The 25,471-nt window shown below is 52.2% G+C and overlaps 2 protein-coding genes across 12 annotated transcripts; one reads left to right on the top strand and one right to left on the bottom strand.

Annotated features, from left to right (window-relative positions):
* Positions 1 to 1,144: 1,144 nt before the first annotated feature.
* Positions 1,145 to 22,142, bottom strand: ARNT (aryl hydrocarbon receptor nuclear translocator). Of its 11 annotated transcripts, none has more exons than XM_054000966.1 (23): positions 22,052 to 22,142; positions 16,313 to 16,418; positions 15,150 to 15,194; positions 14,247 to 14,291; positions 13,323 to 13,367; positions 11,046 to 11,259; positions 10,599 to 10,812; positions 10,450 to 10,515; positions 10,233 to 10,332; positions 9,831 to 9,896; positions 9,638 to 9,723; positions 9,164 to 9,240; positions 8,880 to 9,014; positions 8,376 to 8,450; positions 7,426 to 7,577; positions 6,407 to 6,511; positions 6,145 to 6,220; positions 5,308 to 5,431; positions 4,833 to 4,932; positions 4,330 to 4,480; positions 3,967 to 4,126; positions 3,345 to 3,499; positions 1,145 to 2,783 (listed from the first exon to the last, which is right to left on the bottom strand). In XM_054000966.1, the coding sequence occupies exons 1-23, from the start codon at positions 22,074 to 22,076 to the stop codon at positions 2,694 to 2,696; spliced, it is 2,412 nt and encodes an 803-aa protein (XP_053856941.1). In that variant the 5' UTR covers positions 22,077 to 22,142; the 3' UTR covers positions 1,145 to 2,693. The 11 variants fall into 11 exon arrangements, with proteins under 11 accessions (XP_053856941.1, XP_053856942.1, XP_053856944.1 ...); XM_054000967.1 differs by having other exon boundaries at positions 3,345 to 3,496; XM_054000969.1 differs by having other exon boundaries at positions 4,381 to 4,480.
* A 2,572-nt stretch (positions 22,143 to 24,714) lies between these two features.
* On the top strand, positions 24,715 to 24,888 carry LOC128820625 (cortexin domain-containing 1 protein-like). The gene has a single exon (XM_054001410.1). It carries the CDS (start codon positions 24,715 to 24,717, stop codon positions 24,886 to 24,888), a length of 174 nt encoding a protein of 57 aa, XP_053857385.1.
* The last annotated feature ends 583 nt before the right edge of the window (positions 24,889 to 25,471 follow it).

Here is a 25,471-nt window from a genome sequence, read left to right as displayed (position 1 = left end):
CCGGGGCTGCCTCCCCGTCCCCAGTGTGGGGGTCCCTGGCCGGGGGAGGTGGGGTCGGAGGGTGCTTTGTGCAGCGAGTGTCACCTCGTCACGCGGCTCCTGCCACCACAAGGCGGAAGGGCACCAGAGCCATCCCAGCCGTGTCACACTGGGGACATCGACACCGTCACCACTGCCACCCTCCAGCCACGGGAACAAGGACGGATCATCCCCGGGAGCAGGAGGGGAGAGGAGGGATGGAGCAGCACCAAGGTGGGGCTGTGTCCTCGTCACCCCGACCCCACGGGGGTCCCTAAGAGAGGGGTCACCCCCCCCCAGGTGACCTGGACCTCTGTGGGGACAGCGGGGGCTGAGTCAGCCCGGGGCTCCGGGGCAGAATCATCGCCCGGAGCACGAGGCCCTGACGTGGCAGCGAGTGACTGGGAACCGAGGGGACAAACGGGGGGAAACGGGGGAGTACGAGGGGTTTGGGGCCAAATGGGAGGAGGAGAATTATGGGGGGAAAAATGGGGGGGATAATAGGGGCTTGGGGGCCAAACTGGGGGACAAAACAGGGAGGGAACGGGAGTTTGGAGGCCAGAACGGGGAGGGGATGGGGATTTAGGGACATTCCTCCAAGACGGGGACAGGAGTGAGGCAGAAATGAGACAAAGGTTGGAAAAACGGGAAAATCTCTTTGTTGGAAAATCTCTGCTGCCCAGAATCCACAGGGTTGAGGTACCTGGGGCTGGGACACACCCGAGGGGGGTGTAGGATAAAATTCCCCCCAGGACAAACACTGGAGCCCCCAAAGAGGGGGGGAAGGGCCCAGCCTGTCCCCTGTCCCTGTCCCCCATGCAGCAGCCCCTGGGAACCCTGCTGGCTGCTCCTCATCCTCCTTTCCCAACAGATTTGGTTTCCTTCTCCCAGGATCTGGAAAATTTTGGGGTGGGGTGTGGGGGGGATACAACCACAGGACGTGGAAATGGGAATTTCCCTCCTCCTTTCAGAACTGAAGGGGAAGGGCCCAGGATGTGATGGGATGCTGGGGAGGATCACAGCATGTCTTCAGATGGGATGTTCCCACTTATCCATAGAGAACTTTGGAACACAATTTTTAAAAAGACCCCCTCCAAAAAAAAAACAAAAACAAAACCCAAACAACTAAAACAAAACCTTCAAGTCTTAATTTTCCAGAGGGAAAAGGAGAGGGGGAAAAAATAAAGTTTCCTGCTCCACTTACAAGAGGAATCTCTCTGGGCTGGTGACACAAAGGTTTCAAAGCTTGGATTTCAGTCAGGAATTGACAGCTCTGGAATCAGCTCTTGGAAAGGAGGGGTGTCCCCCCATCCTTGCCCTCAACCAGCAGAGAGAACACTCACAACCAGCCTGGGGGGTCCCAGAGCCCCCCTCCCCAACATGCAGGGAAAAGGGGGGACACCCACATTCCATTCAAAACAAAAACCAGGAACACTTGGGATTCTTCCCCAGCTGCTGTTGTGCCAAATTTCCTTCCAAGTCCAACTCTGCAATTCATTTTCCTGTTGGAATTGAAGCAAGAAGGAATCAAATGGTTCTTCCAGCCCCTGAGGAGAGCAGGGTTGGCCACAAGTTGGCTTTTTTTTTTTTTTCCATGGAAAAAGCCAGAAGATTCCAAGTCAATGTTTAAAAATTAAAAATTTATATATATAGATATATATATATATATATAAAAAAAAAATTTCATTCTGTTCCCTACTTTTCCAGCTCTCCTCTTACTCTTTTGTCATTTGGCAACAGGATCATCCCATGGCAGGAATTCTTCTTTAAGGAGATGGTGAGTGAGCAAATGTAGTGAAAATACACAGTTCCTCAGCAATTCTCTGATCAAATCCAGGGATTCTCCTCCATCCAGCTCCAAAACCAGGACAAGGAACTCATCTACACGTGATAAAATTCCATGGACAGCGTGGAGCAGGTTTTATCCCAAAAAAAAACCCTCTTGAAACATCAATTTGTGGCAGCACAGAAACCATCAGCTGGAAAATGGATTCATCCAGAAGAAAGCTACATGGGGTAATATTTTTATGGCTTGTTAATTATCCCTGGGTAAGGGGGGGTCATGGGTCACACTGATTTCATTGCACAGTTCACAGGAGAGAGAAGATTCCAAACAAACACAGGAATCTCCACATGGAGCACCCTGGACTGGAGACGCTGTAACAACCCTCCAAAAACAGCCAAAATCCCTCCAAAAAGGAGGAAAACGCTGGCTTAGGACACGGATTCTTACTCAAGCATCCTCCAGGATTGTGTTTACAGGGATAACACTTTGGAAGAGTTCCTTCCAGTATTTAAAAATTCCAAAAGTTTGTGTTGTATAGAAAAAAAGTCACGGCAGAGAATGAAATAAAAACAGTCAAAGCCACCTTAAAAAGTTTGGAAGGGCTGTCTGTGATGCAGACAGGAATCCCTCCCCCCAAAAAAAAAAATCCACTTGGGAGCGGCTCGGGGAACACGGGGCCTTCGGCCTCGTGGCACTCAAGTCCTGAAGCTTCCAGAACAATCCCACATGGAGGAGGTGTCCAAACCACCTCCTCCTCCACGGCCATCCCTCCTTGGAGCTCAGCTTCCAGAAGGTGGGAAGTGATGGTTCCTTGAGAAAAAGACTCTGCTGTTTTCCTTTCCATGTGGATATTGTAGAGGGCTTTATGTTGTTTCCCCTAAGGCTCGTTTTATTCGGAAAAAGAAGGGAATATATTCAACTCTGGGAATTCTTCGTTGTTGTAGTTGGGCCCTTGGTCCCCCAACATGGTCAGCATGTCCTGTGAGGATACAAGGAGAGAGTTAGGATCCACACTGGAGTATCGAGGGGTGCCAGGGAGGTTTAGATTGGAAATCAGGGGGAACAGCTGGACTCCACCTCAGAGGCTTTTCCAGCCTCAGCAATTCCATGGCTCCGTGATCATGTGGGCAATTTAATCATGGGTTTGCTGGAATAGATACTGTCAACCAAAGTGGTCCCTCTCCCAGGGAACACAGGGTCTGTGTCCAAGGAGAGCAGCAAATTTAAGCCATAACCACCAACAACTGCTGGGAAAGCTGGGGTGAGATGATTATGAATTCTCAGGAATTATTTTAATTTCATTGGACTGTAGCTTTTTTTTTTTTTTTTAATTAATTACAATTAGAAGGGGTAATCCAACTGGAATTTCCCACTGATCCTGCAACAGACCAAGACACAAAGCCTGTGTCCACTTCCAGCTCCATCAGGTTATCCAGGAGTTTGGGATCTCCCCAGGTGATTTGAACCAGAGGGACAAGCTCTGGGTGCTTCAAGACCAGTGGATCCCACCAGACTGGGAGGTTAGAAAGCCCCATCTTACTGGGAAGACCTCAGGCTGGCTGGGCTGGGGCTGCTGCACATGCTGCTCCCCAGATCCTGGGCCGTGGTGCTGTCCTTGCCACTGTGGCCACATTCCCACGGCGTCGGCGGCGCGGGGCTGGAACGGGGCCGGGGTCTGCGCTGCCTCTGCGGCTGCTGGGCAGAGAACACGGGCAGTGAGCCACCCCCCCTTTGGCAATGAGGCTTCTCCAGTGCTCTGATGGGATTGGGAAGGGCAGTGCTTTGTGTGGTGCTGCTGCTGTGACAGCAGGGTCGCCCTCCAGGAATTCCTGCCACAGGAACTCAGGTGTTCGCCATGGGATAGAACAAAGAGACTCCCAGAGGGGTTTGTTTCCTCCTAGTCAGCCTTAAAATGGTTCAAAATTCATCTGCTGGGATGACCCCAGCTATCCCAAGCTGGGAGGAATCCACCCACCAAGTCAACTCTGTGGTTGCAGGATGACTGAAGGTGATCAGTGTCAGTCAAAGCACAGATTCAACTCTACTCCCCACATTTAGGCACTCCCAAAATCCACAAAAAACGATGGAGAGCACACCTCACCACAGCTGGATGCTCCCAGCTTTCCTCCCAGGGGTGTTTTGCCCCCCCAAACCCCACTCACTGAAGCCTGTGCTGCGGCTGGCCAGGGCTGGGTACGGCGCCGTGGTGGGAGAAGCCGTCGAGCCCGGCGCTGTCATGGAGCTGAAGGAGGACGGCGTGCCCTGGAATGTCCCCATGCTGAAGGAAGGTGGCCGAGTCTTCACTGTCTGGGATGCCACTTGCTGTAAAGAGAGGAAAAACACAGGAGAGGAAGAGGAGGCACGGCTTCACCCCGACCCCCAGCTCAGGGAGGAGCAGCCCCGCAGGAGGAAGCACACGGACACGCAGCACCAGAGAGTGGAAGCAGCAAGGTTCCCCACGGAGAGCAGGGTCTGGAAGGCAGCAGGGACCCGGGGCCTGCACCTGAGGGTTCGGGCTGTGCTACCTGGGGTGTGAACACCGGCCGTGTCCCTGGAGCCCAGGTGGTCCCGCTGACCTGAGCTGGGGTGGAGTGCCGGGAAATCTGGGATAAGATCCGGCCGGCGGGCGAGGGCTGCTGCTGGATGATGTTCACTGGAGGCACCATGCTGCTGCTCCTGGAACACAAGAGGTGTCTGAGGCCATGGACAGGCACCAAACCCCTCTGCTCAAGTCATTGCTGGAGGGAAATGAGCCCAACAGTTGGGGTAACTGCCCATCTGGGAAGGGTGGAGTGGTCCCAAGAATGTGTGGATGTGGCACCTGGGGACGGGCTTAGTGGTAAACTTGGGTTAACAGTCTGACTTGATGATCCTAGAGGGCCTTTCCAACCCACAGGGTTCCATGATTCCATACTGGGAAACAACTGAGAGGAGCTGCTGGGTTGTGGGAACTCAGGTCCTGGGCATGTCCAAGGCACAGCAGAGGCAACAGAGGGAATGGGCAGGAGCTGGACAGGTGAAGCCTCACCTGAAGTTCTCAGCGGGCCGTGCAGCAGTGAAGGTGTTTCCCTGGGCGAAGAGGGGCGGGTTGGCTGGCATGGTGCTGGCAGGGATGGCTTTGCTCTCATCTGTGGAGAGAGCACGAGTCATTTTTGGGCTGGGACATCTCGGGAACAGGGGCAGAAGCAGTTGGAAGAGATGTGTCTGTGTGAAGGAAGACTCCTTTGTTCCTTCTCCAGACACAGACTGCAGGTTTTGTTAAATCCTGTTTCATTTGATTTCCTCTCCCATTTTCTACTGAACAGAGGTTCTCTGGGGTCAGAGCATCTACTGCAGACGGGGAGCAGGGAGAGGCAGGGAGAGGCAGGAAGGAGTGACCAGGGCAGGCAGGAGGAGCTCACCTGTGCTGCTGACCCACCTGTGCTGCTGACCCACCTGTGCTGCTGACCCACCTGTGCTGCTGACCCACCTGTGCTGCAGACCCACCTGTGCTGCTGACCCACCTGTGCTGATGCCAGGGAAGATCTCCCCGAAGCGTGGGTCCCGCTCCTGGCTGAACAGGCTCTCATCCTTCTCCAGGGGCTTGCTGTGCTCGGGGCCGGCAGCGCTCACGGGCTGGACGGGCACCTGGGGGACACGGGGGAGCTGCTCACACCTCCTGGGGCTGCTCACACCTGGTGTAGCTGCTCACACCTGATGTAGCTGCTCACACCTCCCCTCCTGGGGCTGCTCACACCTCCTGGGGCTGCTCACACCTGGTGTAGCTGCTCACACCTGGTGTAGCTGCTCACACCTCCCCTCCTGGGGCTGCTCACACCTCCTGGGGCTGCTCACACCTGGTGGAGCTGCTCACACCTCCTGGGGCTGCTCACACCTCCTGGGGCTGCTCACACCTGTGGAGCTGCTCACACCTGCTGGAGCTGCTCACACCTCCTGGGGCTGCTCACACCTGGTGGAGCTGCTCACACCTCCCAGAGTTGCTCACACCTCCTCTGGAGGGCCCAGCTGCTCCCGGGATTCTGATGTGCTTTTTTTGGGATAGCAGGACCATTCAGGATGCCCAGGAGCATCCCTGGAAGTGTCCAAGGCCAGGCTGGACAGGGCTTGGAGCAACCAGCTCTGGTGGGAGTGGATGGGCTTTAAGGTTCCTTCCAACCCAGATTATTCCATGAGTCCATGATTCCACGTGATAAATACTGGAATTGAGCCACGCCCAAGGTAAAAACACCTCCTCAAACCTCACCTCAACCTGGTGCCACCACCTTTAAACCCCCAGCAAAAGGGTGAATTAAACAGTGCAGGACAATGAACAGGGAGTGCCCAAATCCCTCTGGACTCACCTGTGAGTGCTCATAGCCAGCCAAGCTCTCCCTCCCTGGGCCCACTTCCAGCTCTGCCTGGGGTGGCTGCTGCTGCCTAAAATAGAAAGTGTCTTTAACACTGAACACAGGCTGCTAAAGATAATTCCCAAGGGAACAGCTCTGGCTGGTTACACCAGGGATTTGTCAGCCTGGAGCTCCTGGCTGCAGAGAGGGCAATTTGGGAATGAAGGGTGTGTGAGGGGAAGGTGGAAATGGGAAAAGGAGCTGAGCTCCTCCTGACCTTGAGGGCAGTGGGGCCGTGCCCATGTCCAGGGGAAGGCTCTGCCCCAGCTGAGGCCTTGGCATGGAGTTTGCCAGGGCAGGCCGGGACTCCTGGCTCGAGTTCCTTCAAAGCAAACACAGAAAAATGAGATTTAAAAAGCCCCAGCTGGCAGCAAAGCTGGGTCCTGTGTGTAGCAGGGCGTGGCTGTCTGGGACAAGATGCAAAACCCTCCTTTGAGTGAAGGGGTTTTGGAGTGAGGAAGGGTTTTTTTGGAGTGAGTTTCCACCTGGTTTCCTTGAAAGGTGGTGTCATGGAATAGGATGCTCCAGGTGTGGGGGGTTGTGCCCTGCACACCTCAAACACAACCACACAGACACTGCTGCTCTGCTCTGAACTTCCACAGGGATTTTTGGGTTCTGGATGTGGGAATGGCTGTATGAGGAATGAAGAAGTTCAAAGAGAGAGCTCTGACATGGGGCAGGAAATCAGGCTTGCAGCAGATTTCAGCTCTGCAGGGAAGCAGTGCTCCTTTGCCTCATGGCAAAAAAAAATAATCTCAGATTTCCCTTTCCCAGGCAATCCAGCCTTCTGTTTGTCTGCTGGAGCTGCCCTTGCCAAGCCTGCAGCTCTAGATCACACACAGGCACAATTTCTTGGTCCTTGCAAAGGGTGTGGAGCTCCCTCAAGGAAAGAGAGAGCAGCTCTGACCATTCCCCGGGGTGTCACAGGAATCCACGAGCATTCTAAGGCAGATTTCACTGTTTTCAGGCACTGCTGGAGCTGAATTTTGGCAGCTTGTTAAGCCACACAACAAGACAGCCAAAGGCATTACAATTCCTGCACTTTGTAGCCCTCCAGTGCCTGGCACAGCCCAGCAGAGAATGGGAGCTGGAGGGACTTAGGAACTTCCCCAGGGTTGTGGGAATTGATGGGAGACTGGTGAGGGGGAGAGGCTGAGGCTCTCTGAGCTGAGGCTCTCTGAGCTGAGGCTCAGTTCTGGGTTATTCTGGACTGAGAGCCCTTCTCCAGGTACTCACTTGACGTTGGTGTTGGTGCAGATGATGTACTCGATCTCATCCGAGTAGGGGTTCTGGAAGGTGAACGAGCTGGTTCTCATCCACAGCCATTCCCGGTTTTTGGATCGGAAGCGGAACATGACTGACAGGACCTGGCCTTTTAACTTCACCACCTTGAAAAAAAAAAAAAAGAGGGAGTTACATCAGTAGCACCTGACCAAAGGTGGGGGAAGAGCCTGAGCACGAGTTCCCCCCGCCCAGCCCCCGGCGATGGCCCTTTGCCTCAAACCTGGACCACCACATCTCAAGTCTTCCCAAACTAAATGGCACTATTCCCTTGGGATAGCTTGATTCCTAAAGGATACAGGAGGGATTTTGATTCCTAAAATCCCCTTTTTTTTTTGGCTTCACTTCTCTTATCTCTTTGCACTGGTGAGATGTATGGAAAAGCCTCCAAGAAATGAAACACATGCTGTCGCTTCCCATTCCAACGGTTTGGAGCAATGGATATGAGCAGCTGGTTTTTGGAGTCATGAAACCACAGGGGCAGCCTTACCTGCCCTGCCACCAGTCCAAGGCCCTCAGAAATAACAGGGCAAGAAAACCACCTCCACTGCGGGTTCTGCAGCACTGGGCTGGGCCCTAGAGATGAACCAGGGTTTCAGCCAAGTCAAGCAGGCACTTGGGAGCCACATCCCTGGCCCTAAAAGCCAACTGGATCAGCAGCCAGAGCTGGAGTTAAGACTGGATTCAGGAGTTAAGACATCAGATGCTTCTGTTTTCATTTTGCATTTAATGATACGACTAAATCTGCAACTTTTTGCACAGGAGAATTAGCTAAGCTTTGTTTTTTTTCTTCTTGGTTTTCCAGTCAGTTTTGTTGCTTTGCAAGCACCAAGACATTCCAGTCTCGGGATGAACTCCAATCTGAATTCCACCCTGCATGCAAAGGGCAGCTCTGATGCTTTTACCTGTTGAAAACTGTCCCGTAAAAGCTGTTGGTCTTCTGGATGGCAGAAATCCACAATGTCTTTCCCCAGAAGTTCCTATTTTTCAAGGAATTGTGAGAGATTGAGTCAGTTCATCTGGCAGGCAGATTCCATAATTAATCTGTCTCTGGACAGGTAGTTCCTGCTCCTTCCCCCCAAATCCCTGTTACACAACCCAAGCACAAGAGCTGGTGTGCTGTTTTTTAAAAGAAAAGCACAACAGCTGTTGATCAATGTTTGATCTTTAACTCAATTGGAGGCAAAAATGGCTTTAATTGACATTTGACATAATCCAGAGACACCCAGCCTTCCCAGGATCAAAGGACTTGGAAAAACACATGGAAAAGCAACCAGTGGAGAAGAAACACATGTCTGGGTTAAGCCCAGGGCATGGTTTATCAAGTAGACAAGTAGAGCCATGATGTAGAAGGAAAAGCAAGTTTAAAAAGAGCACTTTTTTCTCCAAAAGCTCCTAAAGCTCCTCACCTGGGGCTGGTAACCCACGGTGGCCACGCACCGGTGGTCGATGAAGGTGAAAATTCCTTCGGTGTTGTGTCGGGAGATGAATTCTGTGGGCTGGCAGACATTGTTCATGTCCGTGCAGTTGGGGGAGCTGGTCACCTGCCAGGAGCACAGGGAGAGTCACCAACCTGAGCTGCCAGCCCTGCACTGGGATTTGTGGCCATCAGGGAATGTTTTCAGACAGAACCGTTTAAATTTGGGGATTACCAGGACAAGGCAGTGTTGGAAAAGGGGAACAGGGCACTCACCTGGAGCCTGCCAATGGCCACGAGGCAGAACTTGCTGCCCTGGCCGGCGTCGGGGTCATCGTCAGGCAGAGAAACACCTGGGAGGGGAGGACCAAAAATTCCAGCAAGGTCAGTACAGGAAAAATTTCAGAGGAATGGACTTCAAGACATCTCTCTGCCGTGGTCTGTAACTCAATACTCTTCCCCATGAAGGGATTTTGTAAATTAAGGTGCAATCCCCTCCTTTTTTTTCACCAGAAGGAATGAAAATCTCTGAAGTTCAGCAAAAGCTGCACATCAGACAATTCAATGTTATTTTCATCCTCTACAGACAGAGGCACTCTGCTGCTTCGCCTGCAAAAATTAAGTCAATCTTAAAATAAAAGTCACAGACACGTTTGCAAAGCACTTCCTGGCACATTCAGCTCCTGGAATGGCAACATGAGACCACGAGCTCTTAAACCCAGCCCAGCTGAACACGAGGTGAATCCTTACCTGCTGGGGGCCAGGCTTTGATGTAGCCCGTGCAGTGCACGACGACATAGTGAGGTTCTCCATCCTTGGCTGCACCTAACCCATTCCTTGGGAGAGAGAAAGAGGTTGTGCTGCAGTGGGGGAAGGTGAGGCAAGGTGTTTAGCTGTGTTATTTATATGTTGTATGTATGTGTGCTGTTTCTGGGTCATTTACCTGCAGCGATTCCTCATGAAGCTGAGACGATTGACAGCGACTGGATCCACGGAGCTGTTGCCACACCTGCACCAGGGTTAGAAAGGATTTGATCTTTCCTCATCAACATGGAAATAATCTGGATGTCTTGAATAAGAAGAATTTCCATCACACAAACCCCTCATTCTGCGGAACTCAAGGGAGGTGACACCTGGGGCTGAAACTAATTGTTACTTTATCTGGATCTTCTACAACAACAGGGCAAACAAACATCTCAAGAACTTGACTGTAGGGAAAGCTCAGCCATTTTCTATCATGTCTACATGAGCCCCAAAAAAAGCTGAAATAGAAGCATGGAAGGGCCAGGTTTAGGGAGCAAGTTTGGCTTTAGGCTCAGAGATTTTCCCAGGAATTCCTTCCTACCTCATTCGGCAGATGAAAGATCTCCGGGAGCCCATGCACATCCTCATGGACTGCTGCCCTTCCTTCTTCACAGTCCCCGTCTTCAAATCGAGGATACGACCTTAAAAACAGAAAGGAAAAGGAGATGCTGCTGCACTGGGAGTCCTTCCACCAAGACAAGGTGTGGCTCCAGGTAACGTACTGGGAGCTGGCAGGACACGAGTGTCACTGGTGGTACCTTTAGATGCATTCTCGGGGGGGGCTGCAGCATCCTTGGTAGAAAGGCACCAGGGCTTGGTTCCCTCTACAAAGGGAAGGGTTTAATCCAAGTCCTCCGCAGGCTCTCCCACCTGCCAGCCCCTGGCGTCCCAGCCCGGGCTGCTGTACCTGTGAGGGCGTTCTCGGAGGTGGAGAGCTGCTCCCGCAGCTTGCCCACGTCGTCGGGGTGCACCTGCTCGTACAAGGTGCTGCCGAACCACTCGGACTGCGGCTGGTTCAGCACCGGCGTCACCGAGTCCGACACGTAGACCACGCGCCCCGTCTCGCAGGACACGATGAACAGGAAGCCGTCAGCTGCCTCCAGGATCAGGTGTTTGAGTTCCTGCACACACACACACACACAGACACCTCTCAACTCCACAGCCAAAACACACCCTGGGCTTGGATTTTCCCCCCCCGCCACCCATCGTTTAATTTTCCCCTCTGCCGTAATTCCCACAAAGCAGCATCAGGCCAAGATCAGGAGGCTTCAGGGAGACCTCACTGTGACCTTCCAGGACCTTAAGGAGGCTTCATAAAAAGAGGAAGAGGGATTTTTTTAATACAGGCAGAGACCTGGTCGGTGAGGAAGGAAGGTTTGTAGGTGCCATCCGTGGAGGTGTTGCCGGTCCCACGCAGGGACTTCATGTGGGACACGGCCATGCGCAGGATGGTCAGCTTGTCCGGCTTGCGGGCCAGGGCGCTGCACGTGGGCACCATGTCCGACAGCTCCGTGATGTAGGCGGTCATCTTGTTCCTCCTCCTGCGCTCGATCTCGCTGTGGTTCTCCCTGCCGGGGGTCGAGGAGGAGAAAAGGAGGAAGGTGAAGTTACCAAGGGTGGGAGGCTCGGCCGTGTCCCCACGTCGGCGCTCGCACGGGTGCGACACACAGAGATGCATCGGGGCCGTCAGGATTAGGAGTCAAGCCTCACATGCTGGGCGTGCACAGGGAATGTGGAGAGGAGGAGGAGGAGAGGCTACACCTGGACCTTCCTCGAAGTCACAGCAGCTCCCTGGAACCTGGGCTAACCTCCCCCGTCCACCACACAACGCTGCAGGAAGCCAAAGGAGCTGCTCCCAAAGCTCCACCTCACTGCAGGTGGCCTCAGCACTGTCCATCCGAGGCTGGGTGAGATCACCTGCACCATCAGACCCTGCAGCTAAAACTTGGGCACCTGCTCTTCTGGGCAACCTGAGCTAGTGGGAGGTGTGCAACTGGATGAGCTCTAAGGCTCCTTCCAGCCCCAGGCAGCCCAGGATTCTGAGTGACCTGAATGAGCTGGGTCTCACCTCGCAGTGCTTTGGGAAGCCACTTTCCCATCACAGCAGGGAAAGCTTCCAAGCAGGTTCCACCTCATTTCTGCACAGACCATCAAGGCCAACCAACCTGGGCAGACCAGGACCAGGCAACACCTGGGGGGGGGTGGCACCGACCTCTAAAGAGCCACTGTTGGCAATTGCTGCCATCTAAGGAGGCTCTTGGCACCCCTTTGGCTCACAGGGCACAGTTCCCATCAGTCCCACAGACCAGAACTTGGTTCTTTTATCCAGGACACATCATTTAACTGGGATCCTAAGGTGGGTTTCCCAAAACAGAGCTTAAAAGCCAGGTTTCCTATGCAGAAGGATGGATCATGTGCAAGGAAGCACATGGTGGGAAGTGAAATGAGATGGAAGTGTTGGAAGGAGCGAGGATAGGCAGGTGAATGAACAGGATAAATACAAACATGGAGCATTTATCACTACGAGGTGTGTGCAGACATTCAGTGACCTCCTCACCTTTGAGTCAGGCAGCTTCTCTAAACTCACAAGCTCAGGTGTGAAAAACAAAGATCCTTCAACTACAAAAGCTACTGGGGAATCACCAGACATTTACATTTCACTTGCCCACTGTCAGCGTGCCACGAGGAAAGGATGGGAGAACTGGGATTGTCCATCCTGGGGGACACCTCTGTGCCTTCCTGAGCCCCTCAAACATTTCTGCACAGCTCAGTGCAGTCAGCAAAGGCACTCTGGGGGTCAGGTTTTGGTTTAAAGACAAAACTGCCCCAAACTGGCTTAAGTCTGTGAGGTGGAAAACGAAGGGCACAGGTGTTAAGGCTGCTGCAGGTGTGCCCAGGTGACAAACCACCTGCACGTGGGCACAGGGGGCTGCAGGGCCCATTCCTGGATTCTTGCTGCAGCATTCCGGTGCTTTCAGGCACAGTCTCTCTCATTAATTGCTAATAGAAACTCAGGGAAAAATGAAATGCTGTTTCCAGTGACACCACCTTTCCTGGAAGGAAAACACCTGAGCTAACACAGCTTCTCCTGCCTGTTCTGAGAGTCCAACAGCATTCCCAGGACACAAAACCTTCCCAGATGGACAGCTTGGCACCTCGACCCAAAACCTTCCCAGATGGACAACTTGGCACCTCGACCCAAAACCTTCCCAGATGGACAACTTGGCACCTCGACCCAAAAGCTTCCCAGATGGACAACTTGGCACCTCGACCCAAAACCTTCCCAGATGGACAACTTGGCACCTCGACCCAGGACAAGAGGAATTGTGTTTAGCACAGGTGAAAGCAGGAGCCCAACCCTGTGGCCTTTGGTAAATAAATCCTTCCATGTATTCCCTAAAAAGGTTCTTCCAAGGATGAGGTGTGCCTTTCCTCAATGCCTTTCCCCTCCTAATCCCAATTCCACAGCCATTTCCAGGAGTTTGTTAAATCCTCTGCAGCAGATGAGGGAAGGAGGGGAAAAAAAAAAAAAAAGAAAAAAAAAAAAAAAAAAGAGAGAAGGGATGCCTAGAGAAACATTAAGGAAAGGAAAAACTCTGCTTGTCCATGCTTGAAATCTCCATTCTCCTACCTGGCAAGTCTCTCTTTATCCGCTGAACTCTGCTCATCATCAGACCTAAAAATAAAATTAGCCAGCTAAGCTAAAAATGGAAAAAAAAGTTGAAAGAAATGGAAAAAAAAAAAAAATGGAAAGATGGACTAGGAAACCCAGCCTAGGGACAGGTCTGTTTTGCAGAGGAGCAATTCCATAAAATAAAACAGTCATTAGTTTGCAACATTCTACGTTCAACTGGTGCCTGATGTGTTGGAGTTTAAAAACATTTTTTGAGGCTGTGACCTAGTTCTAATTTGCTTATTTCTAATATTTGAGGTATTCTGATATTTGCTTGACTTCAGAAGGACTCCAACCACTTAAAAAGTTGGAGAATCTTAGCTTGGAATTCCCTTGGTAACAGCAGGGCTGCCCCAAATCCAGGGGGCAGTTTTGTCTCCTCCTGGGAGGTGGGACATTGATGGGCTGGAATGTGTCCAGAGAAGGGAATGGAGCTTCAAAGAGCTGTAAAAATACCATGGGCTCGGTGCCAGCACTCACAGAGATACTGTCAGACACCAAAAACTCATCAAAGTATTCCCTACAATCTCCAGAAAACTCCCAATCTGTAGAGCTTCTGTGTAATTCCCCAGAAAACACACAAATCACAATGTGTGCCAGGAAACTCTGTTCAAGGAAAACTTGGACTAAGCAGGAAACTTGAATCTCTGCAAGTTTCTTGAGCAGGAGAAAAGAATGAGAGTCCAAGGCCAGAGCTGAAAGGAATGGTGAAAAAGAGGAATGTCACTGTCACACTCAGTGAACTGGTCCAAAAAACATCAAGGAGTACGTGTGGAACACCTTCAAAGAGAGATATTGTGAGAAGGGAGCTGCAGGATCTCTCTCATATTAAGTTTTTTTTTTTTTTTGGCACAAAAAGCTTTTAAATCATCAAATTCTTACCTGGCAAATCTCTCTTTATCGTTTGGCATCGGGTCATCATCACATCTAGGAGAAGGGGGAGAGGTTAAAGTGTTTACACTTCCTTCTTTCCCAAACAAACACTGAGAAAACAAGGTTTAATAACTCCCACAGAAAAAAAAAAAAAAAAAAGAAAAAAAGAGAAAAGCCTGGGGTTAAAAAGGCAAACTTGGCTGTGGCTGGACAGTGCAGGATAATTCACTGATCACTCCAAACACTGTGGGTGGACTCTGGGCATCACCTCCATGGGGTTTTCCATAGCTCATCCCAATCAAGGATGCTGGGATCACACGAAATTTAATCCCATACCAAGAAATTGATTCAATTGCACTTGGAAGATGAAGGTGGCCCAAATCAGGACCTCCATCCAAGGGGTTTCTCTTGGTAAATTCTACATTCATCATCCTCCAACCATTCCATGGGCATCCTTAAAGCCCAGGGAATTCCAGTATCACTGGAACTGGAGTTATTTGGAGTTATTATTGGAGTTAACTCCACTATCACTGGAGTTACTCAATCCTAAACCACGTAGTGAGGCTACAAATAAATGACACAAGCTATTCCAACTCTTCTGTGTTCCATATGGATCACGAGGAGATCCTTGCAGCCTCGCCAACTCCTCGGGAAATAAGGATGTCTCTGGAACTGGAGCATCCTTACAACAGATGAGGGTTAATTAATTAAAATCTGAGGCAGCAACAAAAGCCACAGAGATGGAGGAATATTGCTGACTGGGAGAAAGGGAAGAGTTTGAGGAACTGGAGCAATTCCCACTGCTTCCAGAGAGGAAAAGCCACAGGAGCAGAAAGATCTTGCTCCAGGGAAAAGACACAGACACAGCCAGACCACAGGACAGAAACTTGTGGATGCAATGTTCTCCCTCACCTGAGGAATTTACTGTTCCCCTCTCCATCATCATCAAAATCGAGCCTGAAAAACAGAAAAAAAAGGTAGCTGTTAACCAAGTGGTTTCTCCTTTAAATTATTTTTCTGTCTGTCCCCATGGATGCAGATGATTCCTGAAAGGGAAAAAATTAAGTAATCCCAAGGCAGTTTAGTGATCCTATCGTGAAACAACCAACAAAGTTGGTTGGAAAGGGGCTTCTTTTAGGTATCTATCAGGAACAGAGCAAGGAAAAACAGTTGCAAAGGAAGAAAACCCACTTGGAGCATGCACGGACTCCCAACCTTCTGTTCCAAAAGCCTGGGTCTCCTAGGAGAACCAGGGACCATCAGCAGCCTACAGATGGAGCATTCCCAGCTCAAAAGCCTGGATTTGGGTGCATTTAAAATTAAAACAAACCAAAACAAAAAAGCAGAAGGGTAAAATCTTCCTGGAGTTAAAATTCAGTTTTGTGCACAGTGTTTGCTCACACAAGGCCAAAACCTCACTTCTGACCAGTTCATGTGGAAGGACAGAAGACTTTTCACCTTTTCTTTCGGGATGGAAAACTGTGGATGCAGAGGAGGAGCTGCAGGGGGGTGGGAGCATCAGCAAATGGGGCTGAAGGAAAGAGTTTGAGTGACTGGGAGGGGTGCAGAGGAAGATTTCAGTTTGCTTGAAAATTACGAGGCAATTTCTCGTGCCAGAAATCTTGGAAGAGCCATTCAAACTCCCTTTGAATTTGCAAAGGCATTTTGAGCAAACAAAAAGCCTCCCACAAGCACATTGTGGCTTCTTCCCCCCACCCCTCCCAGGGACAGCACAGCTGCAAAGGTTGGAGTAAGGCCCCAAAACCCAGATTCTCTGTTCCCCCAGGTCTTGCAGCAAACTCCTGTCTTGCTCTCAATCCTTGGTGTGCATTTGCTCCTTCTTCTGAGGTGCAAAGCTTTTAGTCCCCTCTGAATACGTCACTCTTCAAGGGGTGTAGCTGGCACAAAGACACGACCACAAAGGGAAAAGACTGCACGGAGCCCACCTGAAAGTAACGTCTCAGAAGCAGCCACAGCTCTTTCTGGAGAACAAAACTTCCTCAAAAAGGCCCTTTTCCCACAGCCCTCCCCGCGGAGCACAGCCCCAGCACTCACCCACTCACACACTCACTCACCCAGGCCGTCTCTTGCTGGGCCTCTGAGCTCCTCCAGCCTGAGCTCCCGAGCCGGCGCTCCCGGAGCCGACGGCTGCGCCCAGCGAGGAAACATCGGAGGCCATCTCTAAACAGGAGTTGGGGAGAAAAGAAAAATATCAAGGACATCAACCAGTGTTACTTCCAAGCCCCTCTGGTTCAGTGGAACACTGCCTGGTAGAAGCAGTTGTGTGTCAGCATGTGCTGGGGTGGGCTCTGGGGTGTGTTTGTGTCATCTGCTGCGCCGAGGGGCCGCTCCCAGCACGGAGCACGCGCTGCTTCCTCAGCTGCAAGAGCTGAGGCTGCCAAACTCAAAAGATGTGGGCTGGTTTGTTTTTTTTTGTTTTTTTGGAGAGAGGAGGAGCCTGGTGGGAGCAGGGAAGGGGTTGAGGAGGAGCAGAGCTGCGAGTTTCCCTGATGACACCAGCTCGCAGAGGGTTCCTTGCCCAATCTGAGACAAAGGATGAACCCAAACGCTCGTAAAACACTTCAAAACCCATCATTGTTCAGCTGACCCATGCTGGTCTTCACCAGCACAGACCAGTGGGCACCATTACTGGCCTGCTTGTGCTCTTCCACAAGTGCTTGGAGCACCCTGGACAAGTGTGAGGTGGCTGAGCCGTGGCCCAGGTGATTCCTTCCACCCCAAACCTGGCTGTGGTTCCAGCATTCCATTTTCCTGTGTTTTCCCCTAATCCTGGTTCTTCACGGGTAACACGGTCTGCAGTTGTTCAGAGCTTGCTCAGCATGCTGAATCTACACCCCAGCATCACCATCAGAGCCCAACCAATGTTGCTCTGCATTCAAACAGTTCTGTTCCACATCAGAAAATGAGTTTTTAAATCTGTTATAAACAATTTTTTTCTTGTTTTGCTGAAACGTGTCAGCTCTGGGCGTACTTTAACAGTTGTTGGTTTGTAAATGTGCTGTGAAACTGCCCCAAAACAGTCCAAAAACCTCCACCACAACCACTGCAAACTGAGCCTGATGCAGCCCCCAAACCACTTCTTTATTTAGTGATCCTAATGAGACCCTTTATCAAAGCAAAGGGAGCCCAGAACTACCCAGACACCCCCAAAAACCCCAGTGCTGGGCTTCCCAAACCGCCCTCAGCAGCACCGAGAGCAGCCTGGGCGGGAAACAGCCACAACTGGGGGCACAAAGTGAAGAACTGAGGCCAGGTTTAACGAATTAGGGAAAAAATGGGCTTTAAGCTGGGGTTCCCAAGCTCTTCTCCACTGCCCAAAGGCAGATTTCAGTCCAACAATAGCTTAATTTCACTTCCAGAGTTGCACATTGGTTTATTTACAGCTAGAAGTGGAGCTGCACAATCACCTCCGTGGTGTGCCTGGACCTCACAGCAAACACGCTCCCAAATTCCTGGTTATTTCTGCCAAAATTAAACACATTTTACCACGTTAACATTCCCAGCCTCTCTGCCTGCCTGGTTTGTTTTCCTCCAAGCTGCTGGCGTTGCTGAGGAAGCTTTTTCCTTGCTGATCCATAGAATTTCCCAGGGGTGACTACAGTATGGAATAAGCATCCAGCTCGAGGCTCGGCAGCCGAAGGAGCCAAAAACAACAATCCCAACCAACAGCAGGAGTGAGCACAGCCCATCCAACACCAGCAACAGAACACCAGGATCCTCTGCAATTCCAAAATACATCTGGGGAACAAAAAAAAAAAAAAAAAAAACAGAGGTGGAAACCCTTCCCCATCTCCCTTCTGCTCGATTTGGGATCGCTCAGATGCTGCTGTGCCCCAAGTGAAGTCCCAAGGTGACACACAAGGATTTTGTTTAACAAAAATGAAATCTCAAGTGGGAATAAGGGAGGGTTTTCTCCTTTTCCCCAGCCTTATGTGAACATGGTGGGAAGAGAAATGAAGTTTTTGGAGAATCCCTTTCTTGAGGGGAAGGAATTTCCGCTCTGGGCAGGGGAAGGAAGTGACACTGTGCTGTTCTCACAGGGCTGAGGGGGACAGACACAGGGAATTCTTTTTCAAGCCTTCCACATCCCCCAAGAGCCCAACACGCATCCCACGAGGAACATTTCCCTCTCGTGGCTCAGCTGGAAGCCCAGGACAGACCCTGAGGTTGGCCACGGCCTCCCAAAACCAGGGACAGCACGGGCAGGGAGGTGGCACGGGAAGAGCTCTGCCTTTTCCCCCCCCCCCCACTTTGGGATTTTTGGGAAATGCCCACGAACACAAAGATTGTGTTCATCCCCATTCCAAACACGAGGTGAATTCCTGGAGCACACGGTGGAGTTTTTTTTCACTCTGTCCAACTCCCTGGAAGGAGGCTGGAGGCAGGCTCTGCTCTCCCCAGGGAACAAGAGGATGAGGATGAGGATGGTACAGCCCCAAGCTGTACCAGGGCAGGTTTAGGATGGGAGGGAGGGAAAATCCCTTCCCAGAAAGGAGCAGCTGCTGGAGGTGTCCAGTCAAGAATCCCAAGAAATCCCAGGTGGGTTTCCAACATCCTGGCTGGGTCTGTGTCCCAGCCCTTCCCAGAACCAATCCCTGCTTGTGCTGGATCTAATTAAGAGAGCAAATGTAAATCCCAACCTCCCCCACCAGTGCTCCAGGCTCCCAGCCCAGCTCTCCTGGGAAAAGCTCTGCTGCAACCACTGGCATCCCAACAGGGGAAAAAAAAAAAGAAAAAAAGCCCAAAAATAAAATTACTGCAAATATTCCCAGCTGTGATTTACGAGAGGGGCTGCTGCAGCTTTTATATACATTTTTATTGTACCAAACTGGTGATTTTTTTTTGCTGCAGGAGCTTCAGCAGGGGGTTAATTGCCAGGCTCACGTTTGGACATCAAATCTTATAAGATTTGTTTTAAATTTAACCATTTGTGAGCTCCCCAGAATGTTTGGAGCAGGTTTGGGAGCCTTAAAAGCTCTAAGGCTTGGATATTTCTGCTTTTATGTTTTTTTTTTTTTTTAATTTACAAAACATCTCAATTTCCATATCTGGGGTACATTAAATTGATTTTTTTTTTTTTTTTTAAAGTAAGCAGGAGGTTTTCAGCTTGTTTGAGTTTCCCATGCAATGCCAGCTCAGCACTTTCATCCCCATGGGGAACCTTCTCCACGAAGAAATATAAAAATTAAGGAAAGAACGTTCCTTCCATTGCTAAGGGGTTGAAATGAAGACATTCTGGGGAGTTTGCAGGCATTACCCAGCATCTACTGGAGCCCTGAAATCTGTTTTTTTTTTTTAACACTTTAAGGAAAAGAAGCCTCACGTTATTTGTGAGAATTCTTCAGCATTCAATCTCCTGGTTTACTGCTTGTGTATTTCTCTCCCTCTGTGTAAAAGGGTTGAGTGAATATTGGTCACTCTGCCCACGATTAAAAATATTAAACGCAGATGTTAAAAATCCTCTCTTCTTTCAGAATTTTAAAACTTTCTTATTATGCAACCACAGAGCCCTGAAGACTCCACTTCCACAAATGCTTGCATAAACACGAGCATCTTCCTTCCTCCTAAACTGGATGGTCTGAGTCCCCAGTGTGTTTTTTTTCCCACCTTTAAAAGCCACAAAACCTCCCTAAAACGTTAAAATAAAACTCCTGGGATCCTTCAGCAGCGTCACTGAACACTCCTGGATAAACCTGAGCGTGTCTCACGACCCTCAAGCCACATGAAGAGCCACAAAGCACAAGCTAAGATTAAAAAAAAGACCAAAAAAACCAAAAAACACAAACAAGCTCAGATTCTGATCTCAGCCACCACGCTGTAAATCCATCACGACTTCACAGGGGCCGGGTTAATCTGGACACGAGCTTGTTTTGGAGCAGTTTGGCCAGAAAATTGATAAAATCTCTTTTTTTTGTTTTTTTTTTTTTTTCTGGGATCAGCAGCTCCCAGCTTCCTGTGCAGAGGGAGCTGAGGACTCTGGGGACCAACCTGAGGGAACATTGTGCTCCAGGGCCCTCCCCTCCTGCACAGAGCTCAGAGGGACTTTTGTGCAAAACCTCCAAACCGGGCCATGAGGTTTTTTTTTGTTGGGAATGAACAAAAAAACCTCAGCGAAACGCAGCTGATAAAGGGTTAAAACTGGGCAGAAACCAAGGAAAACAAATCCAAATGAGTGATGATGGAAACCTGGTGCAGGGACCCCAAATCCAGATCCCCACCTCGAGGGTCTCCTCGTACCTCAAACCCAGATAACACAGCCCTGACTCAGAGAAACGCAGCTGATAAAGGGTTAAAACTGGGCAGAAACCGGGAAAACAAATCCAAACGAGTGATGATGGAAACCTGGCACAGGGACCCCAAATCCAGGGATCCCCACCTCGAGGGTCTCCTCGTACCCCAAACCCAGGTAACACAGACTCAGTGAAACGCAGCTGATAAAGGGTTAAAACTGGGCAAAAACCGGGAAAACAAATCTAAATGAGTGATGATGGAAACCTGGCACAGGGACCCCAAATCCAGGGATCCCAACCTCGAGGGTCTCCTCGTACCCCAAACCCAGATAACACAGCCCTGACTCAGTGAAACGCAGCTGATAAAGGGTTAAAACTGGGCAGAAACCGTCAAGGAAAACAAATCCAAACGAGTGATGATGGAAACCTGGTGCAGGGACCCCAAATCCAGGGATCCCCACCTCGAGGGTCTCTGGGACCCCAAACCCAGGTAACACAGACTCAGTGAAACGCAGCTGATAAAGGGTTAAAACTGGGCAGAAACCGTCAAGGAAAACAAATCCAAACGAGTGATGATGGAGACCTGGCGCAGGGACCCCAAATCCAGGGATCCCCACCTCAAGGGTCTCCTCGTACCCCAAACCCAGATAACACAGCCCTGACACAGTGAAACGCAGCTGATAAAGGGTTAAAACTGGGCAGAAACCAAGAAAAACAAATCCAAACGAGTGATGATGGAAACCTGGTGCAGGGACCCCAAATTCAGATCCCCACCTCGAGGGTCTCCTCGTACCCCAAACCCAGCCCCGACTCCTGCAGGGTGCCCCCATCCCTCTGTGCCATTTCCCCCTCTCCAGACCCCCCTCAGCCCTTCAGGAACCTCCCCACGCCCCTGTCAGCCCCTCCAGGGTCCCTTCAGCCCTTCAGCCACGGCTGAGGGTCCCTCTCAGAGCCCCCCACACGACAGCCCTCGCCCCTGAGGGTCGCCCTCAGCTCCCGCTCAGCCCTCCCTGAGCTCCCCCTGGCCCCTCCGTCCGCCCCCCAGCGCCATTTCCCCCTCTCCAGACCCCCCTCAGCCCTTCAGGAACCTCCCCACGCCCCTGTCAGCCCCTCAGGGGTCCCTTCAGCCCTTCAGCCACGGCTGAGGGTCCCTCTCAGAGCCCCCCACACGACAGCGCCCGAGGGTCGCCCTCAGCCCTGCAGGCCCCGTGAGATCCCTTGAGTCCCCTCAGGCCTCCCTCATCTCCCTCAGCCCCCTCAGCTCCCGCTCAGCCCTCCCTGAGCTCCCCCTGGCCCCTCCGTCCGCCCCCCAGCGCCATTTCCCCCTCTCCAAACCCCCTCCTCAGCCCTTCAGGAACCTCCCCACGCCCCTGTCAGCCCTCGCCCCTGAGGGTCGCCCTCAGCCCTGCAGGCCCCGTGAGAGCCCTTGAGTCCCCTCAGGCCTCCCTCATCTCCTAAAGCCCCCCCTCAGCCCCCTCAGCTCCCGCTCAGCCCTCCCTGAGCTCCCCCTGGCCCCTCCCGCCCGCTCCCCAGCCCCGCTCGTGCCGCCGCGGCCGGGCTCACCCGCGCTGGCGGCGGTGGCGGCCATGGCGGGGGTCCCGGGCCGCCCCCTCCTCGCTCCGCTCCGCCGAGCCAAGATGGCGGCGCAGGAAAACCTCCGCCGGCCCCCCACAGCCCCGCCGGCGCGGGGGCGGGGCCAGCGGCACGGCGGCTTCCTATTGGTTCAACCTGGGGGCGGGAGGAGGGACACGGGGAGACGCGGCATTGCTATTGGTCCGAGCGGAGGGCTGGGGGCGGGGAAAAGCGGAGGGCACGGCTGGGGGCGTGGCGAGCGCGGCAGTGTCCCGCCCCCACCGGGAAGGAGGCGGGGTTTATGGACGGGGCGTGGCTAAAGTGGGTGGTGTTGCTGACGTCACATAACATTGGGATTGGGATTAGAATTAGGATTGGGATTGGGATTGGGATTGGGATTGAGACTGGGGTGAAGCTGGCGTTCCAAAACCCCGCAAATGAAGATGCGGATCCAGACCGGACGCGTGATTTGGGTTGGAACCCGGATTGGGTTCGGAACGGGTTTTTTTTTTTTTTTTTTTTTGTCAGGTCCGGAATTTGGGGCCACCAACAGGACCCCACAACTCATCCTTTGCTGAAAAAAAAAATCTCTGGAACGCCCCTACAGCCCGGCTCTTGGGGTGCCAAAGTTTCACTGTCTTCCCAAAATGATCGTTTTTTCTCTCAGAGTAGGGGGGAAAAAAAAGAAATTCGAAGGAGATTTTGGGCGTATTTTGGGCGTTCTGGTGTTTTTGTGAGGCTGTCTCGCCAGATCCAAATGGCAGCTCACTTCATTTTCCCAAGAGTTTTTTTTTTTTCCCAGTCTATTCCAATATAAGCCAAAAAAACAACAAAAAAAAACCACCTTGAAATGCTCTCCCAGGCAAGGCTCTTGGATTTTGGGGCTCAATCCTCCTCAGCGTTCCCCCTGTGACCCCCGAGCCGCCGGGAAGATCCGTGAAGGGACCCGGGGGGGGGTGTGGGGTGGGAATTTGATCCCCTGAAAAGCGATGCCGCCGCGTTCCTGCACTATTGATGAAGGCCTGGAGCCGGCAGAGACGCAGAGGCGGCCAGGGCAGGTAAGGCAGGAGCAGAGGGGACTCGAGGCCTCATTTCCCTGCTTTTTTTTTGGGTGTTTTTGACCCCCTCAGCCTCAGGAATCCGCCCTCGTTCCGGCCCCTCGGGGACGTCACTGGGAGTTGAGGGCTCCCTGGAGGAACCTCTGGAGCCAAGGAAGAGACACCTGAGGAACCTCTGGAGCCAGCAAGGGACACCTGAGGAACCTCTGGAGCCAGCAAGGGACACCTGAGGGTCCCTGGAGCCAGCGAGGGACACCTGAGGAACCTCTGGAGCCAGCAAGGGACACCTGAGGAACCTTGGAACCAAGGAACACACACCCAAAGGTCCCTGAAGCTGTGACACACACCTGAGCATCCCTGGAGCTGTGACAGACACAGCTGAGGGTCCCTGGAGCCAGCAAGGGACACCTGAGGAACCTCTGGAGCCAAGGAAGAGACACCTGAGGGTCCCTGGAGCCAGCGAGGGACACCTGAGGAACCTCTGGAGCCAGCAAGGGACACCTGAGGGTCCCAGGAGCTGGGACAGACACACCTGAGGGTCCCTGGAGCTGTCACAGACACACCTGAGGATTCTGGAGCTGTGACAGACACACCTGAGGGTCTCTGGAACCAGAAAAAGGCACCTGAGGGTCCTTGGAGCCAGAAAGACACACCTGAGGGTCCCTGGAACCAAGGGACACACACCTGAGGAACCTCTGGAGCCAGGAAGAGACACCTGAGTGGTCCCTGGAGCCAAAGAACACCCACTGGAAGGTCCCAGGAGCTGTGACAGACACACCTGAGGGTCCCTGGAGCTGTGACAGACACACCTGAGGGTCCCTGGAGCTGGGACAGACACACCTGAGGGTCCCTGGAGCTGGGACAGACACACCTGAGGGTCCCTGGAGCTGGGACAGACACACCTGAGGGTCCCTGGAGCCAGGAAGGGACACCTGAGGGTCCTTGGAACCCAGGAACACACACCTGAGGGTCCCTGAAGCTGGGACAGACACACCTGAGGGTCCCAGGAGCTGTGACAGACACACCTGAGGGTCTCTGGAAGCAAGGGACACACACCTGAGGAACCTCTGGAGCCAGGAAGAGATACCTGAGGGTCCCTGGAGCTGGGACAGACACACCTGAGGATTCTGGAGCTGGGACAGACACACCTGAGGATTCTGGAGCTGGGACAGACACACCTGAGGGTCCCTGGAACCAAGGGACACACACCTGAGGAACCTCTGGAGCCAGGAAGAGATACCTGAGGGTCCCAGGAGCTGGGACAGACACACCTGAGGAACCTCTGGAGCTGTGACAGACACACCTGAGGGTCCCAGGAGCTGGGACAGACACACCTGAGGAACCTCTGGAGCTGGGACAGACACACCTGAGGGGCCTTGGAACTGGGACAGACACACCTGAGGGTCCCAGGAGCTGGGACAGACACACCTGAGTGTCCCTGGAGCTGTGACAGACCCACTTGAGGGTCCCTGGAGCTGGGACAGACACACCTGAGGATTCTGGAACTGTGACAGACCCACCTGAGGGTCCTTGGAGCCAAGGAACACACACCTGAGGGTCCCTGGAGCTGGGCCAGACCCACCTGAGGGTCCCTGCATGGAGACCCCCACGGCGCCGCCCGCCATGGACGTGGACAAAGCCGTGGCCGTGGCCTTCGTGGTGCTGCTGGGGCTGCTCCTCCTCGCCGTGACCGTGCGCTGCGCCCGGCTCGTGGCGGATCCCTACAGCGCCATCCCCACCTCCACCTGGGAGGAGGAGCCCATCAACTGAGCCCAAAACCCCTCCGGCAACTCCAAAAAACCCCAAACGACCGAGGATTTACCCCAGATCCAAGCTGCCCCCTCCTCAAACCTTTGCTGCCCTGACAGTCCCAAAGAAACCCTACAGATGACATCAGGAACCCGGCCGGCCGCTTTCCTTCCCTGGGTTTTGGGTTCAGATTTGGGTTCAGATTTTCCTGGGTTTTGGGTTCAGATTTTCCTGGGTTTTGGGTTCAGATTTGATTTCAGATTTTCCTGGGTTTTAGGTTCAGATTTGTTTTCAGATTTTCCTGGGTTTTGGGTTCAGATTTGTTTTCAGATTTTCCTGGGTTTTGGGTTCAGATTTGATTTCAGATTTTCCTGGGTTTTGGGTTCAGATTTGTTTTCAGATTTTCCTGGGTTTTGGGTTCAGATTTGATTTCAGATTTTCCTGGGTTTTGGGTTCAGATTTTCCTGGGTTTTGGGTTCAGATTCGGTTTCAGATTTTCCTGGGTTTTGGGTTCAGATTTGGGTTCAGATTTTCCTGGGTTTTGGGTTCAGATTTGGTTTCAGATTTTCCTGGGTTTTGGGTTCAGATTTGATTTCAGATTTTC

This window comes from Vidua macroura, chromosome 29 (genome assembly GCF_024509145.1).
Source record: "Vidua macroura isolate BioBank_ID:100142 chromosome 29, ASM2450914v1, whole genome shotgun sequence".
Lineage (NCBI taxonomy): Eukaryota > Metazoa > Chordata > Aves > Passeriformes > Viduidae > Vidua > Vidua macroura.
This window is presented reverse-complemented; position numbering and strand designations above follow the sequence as displayed.

Bases quoted from the DNA above. Each gene is read 5' to 3' on its own strand.
- ARNT (XM_054000966.1), bottom strand. From the start codon at position 22,076: ATGGCCGCCACCGCCGCCAGCGCGG. The intron at 4,481-4,832 runs GTGAGGCTTCAC...CTTGTGTTCCAG, and splicing joins CGGCCCGCTGAGAACTTCAG to GAGCAGCAGCATGGTGCCTC. The intron at 3,500-3,966 runs GTGAGTGGGGTT...TTCTCTGCCCAG, and splicing joins CAGCCGCAGCACAGGCTTCA to CAGCCGCAGAGGCAGCGCAG.
- LOC128820625 (XM_054001410.1), top strand. From the start codon at position 24,715: ATGGAGACCCCCACGGCGCCGCCCGCCATGGACGTGGACAAAGCCGTG.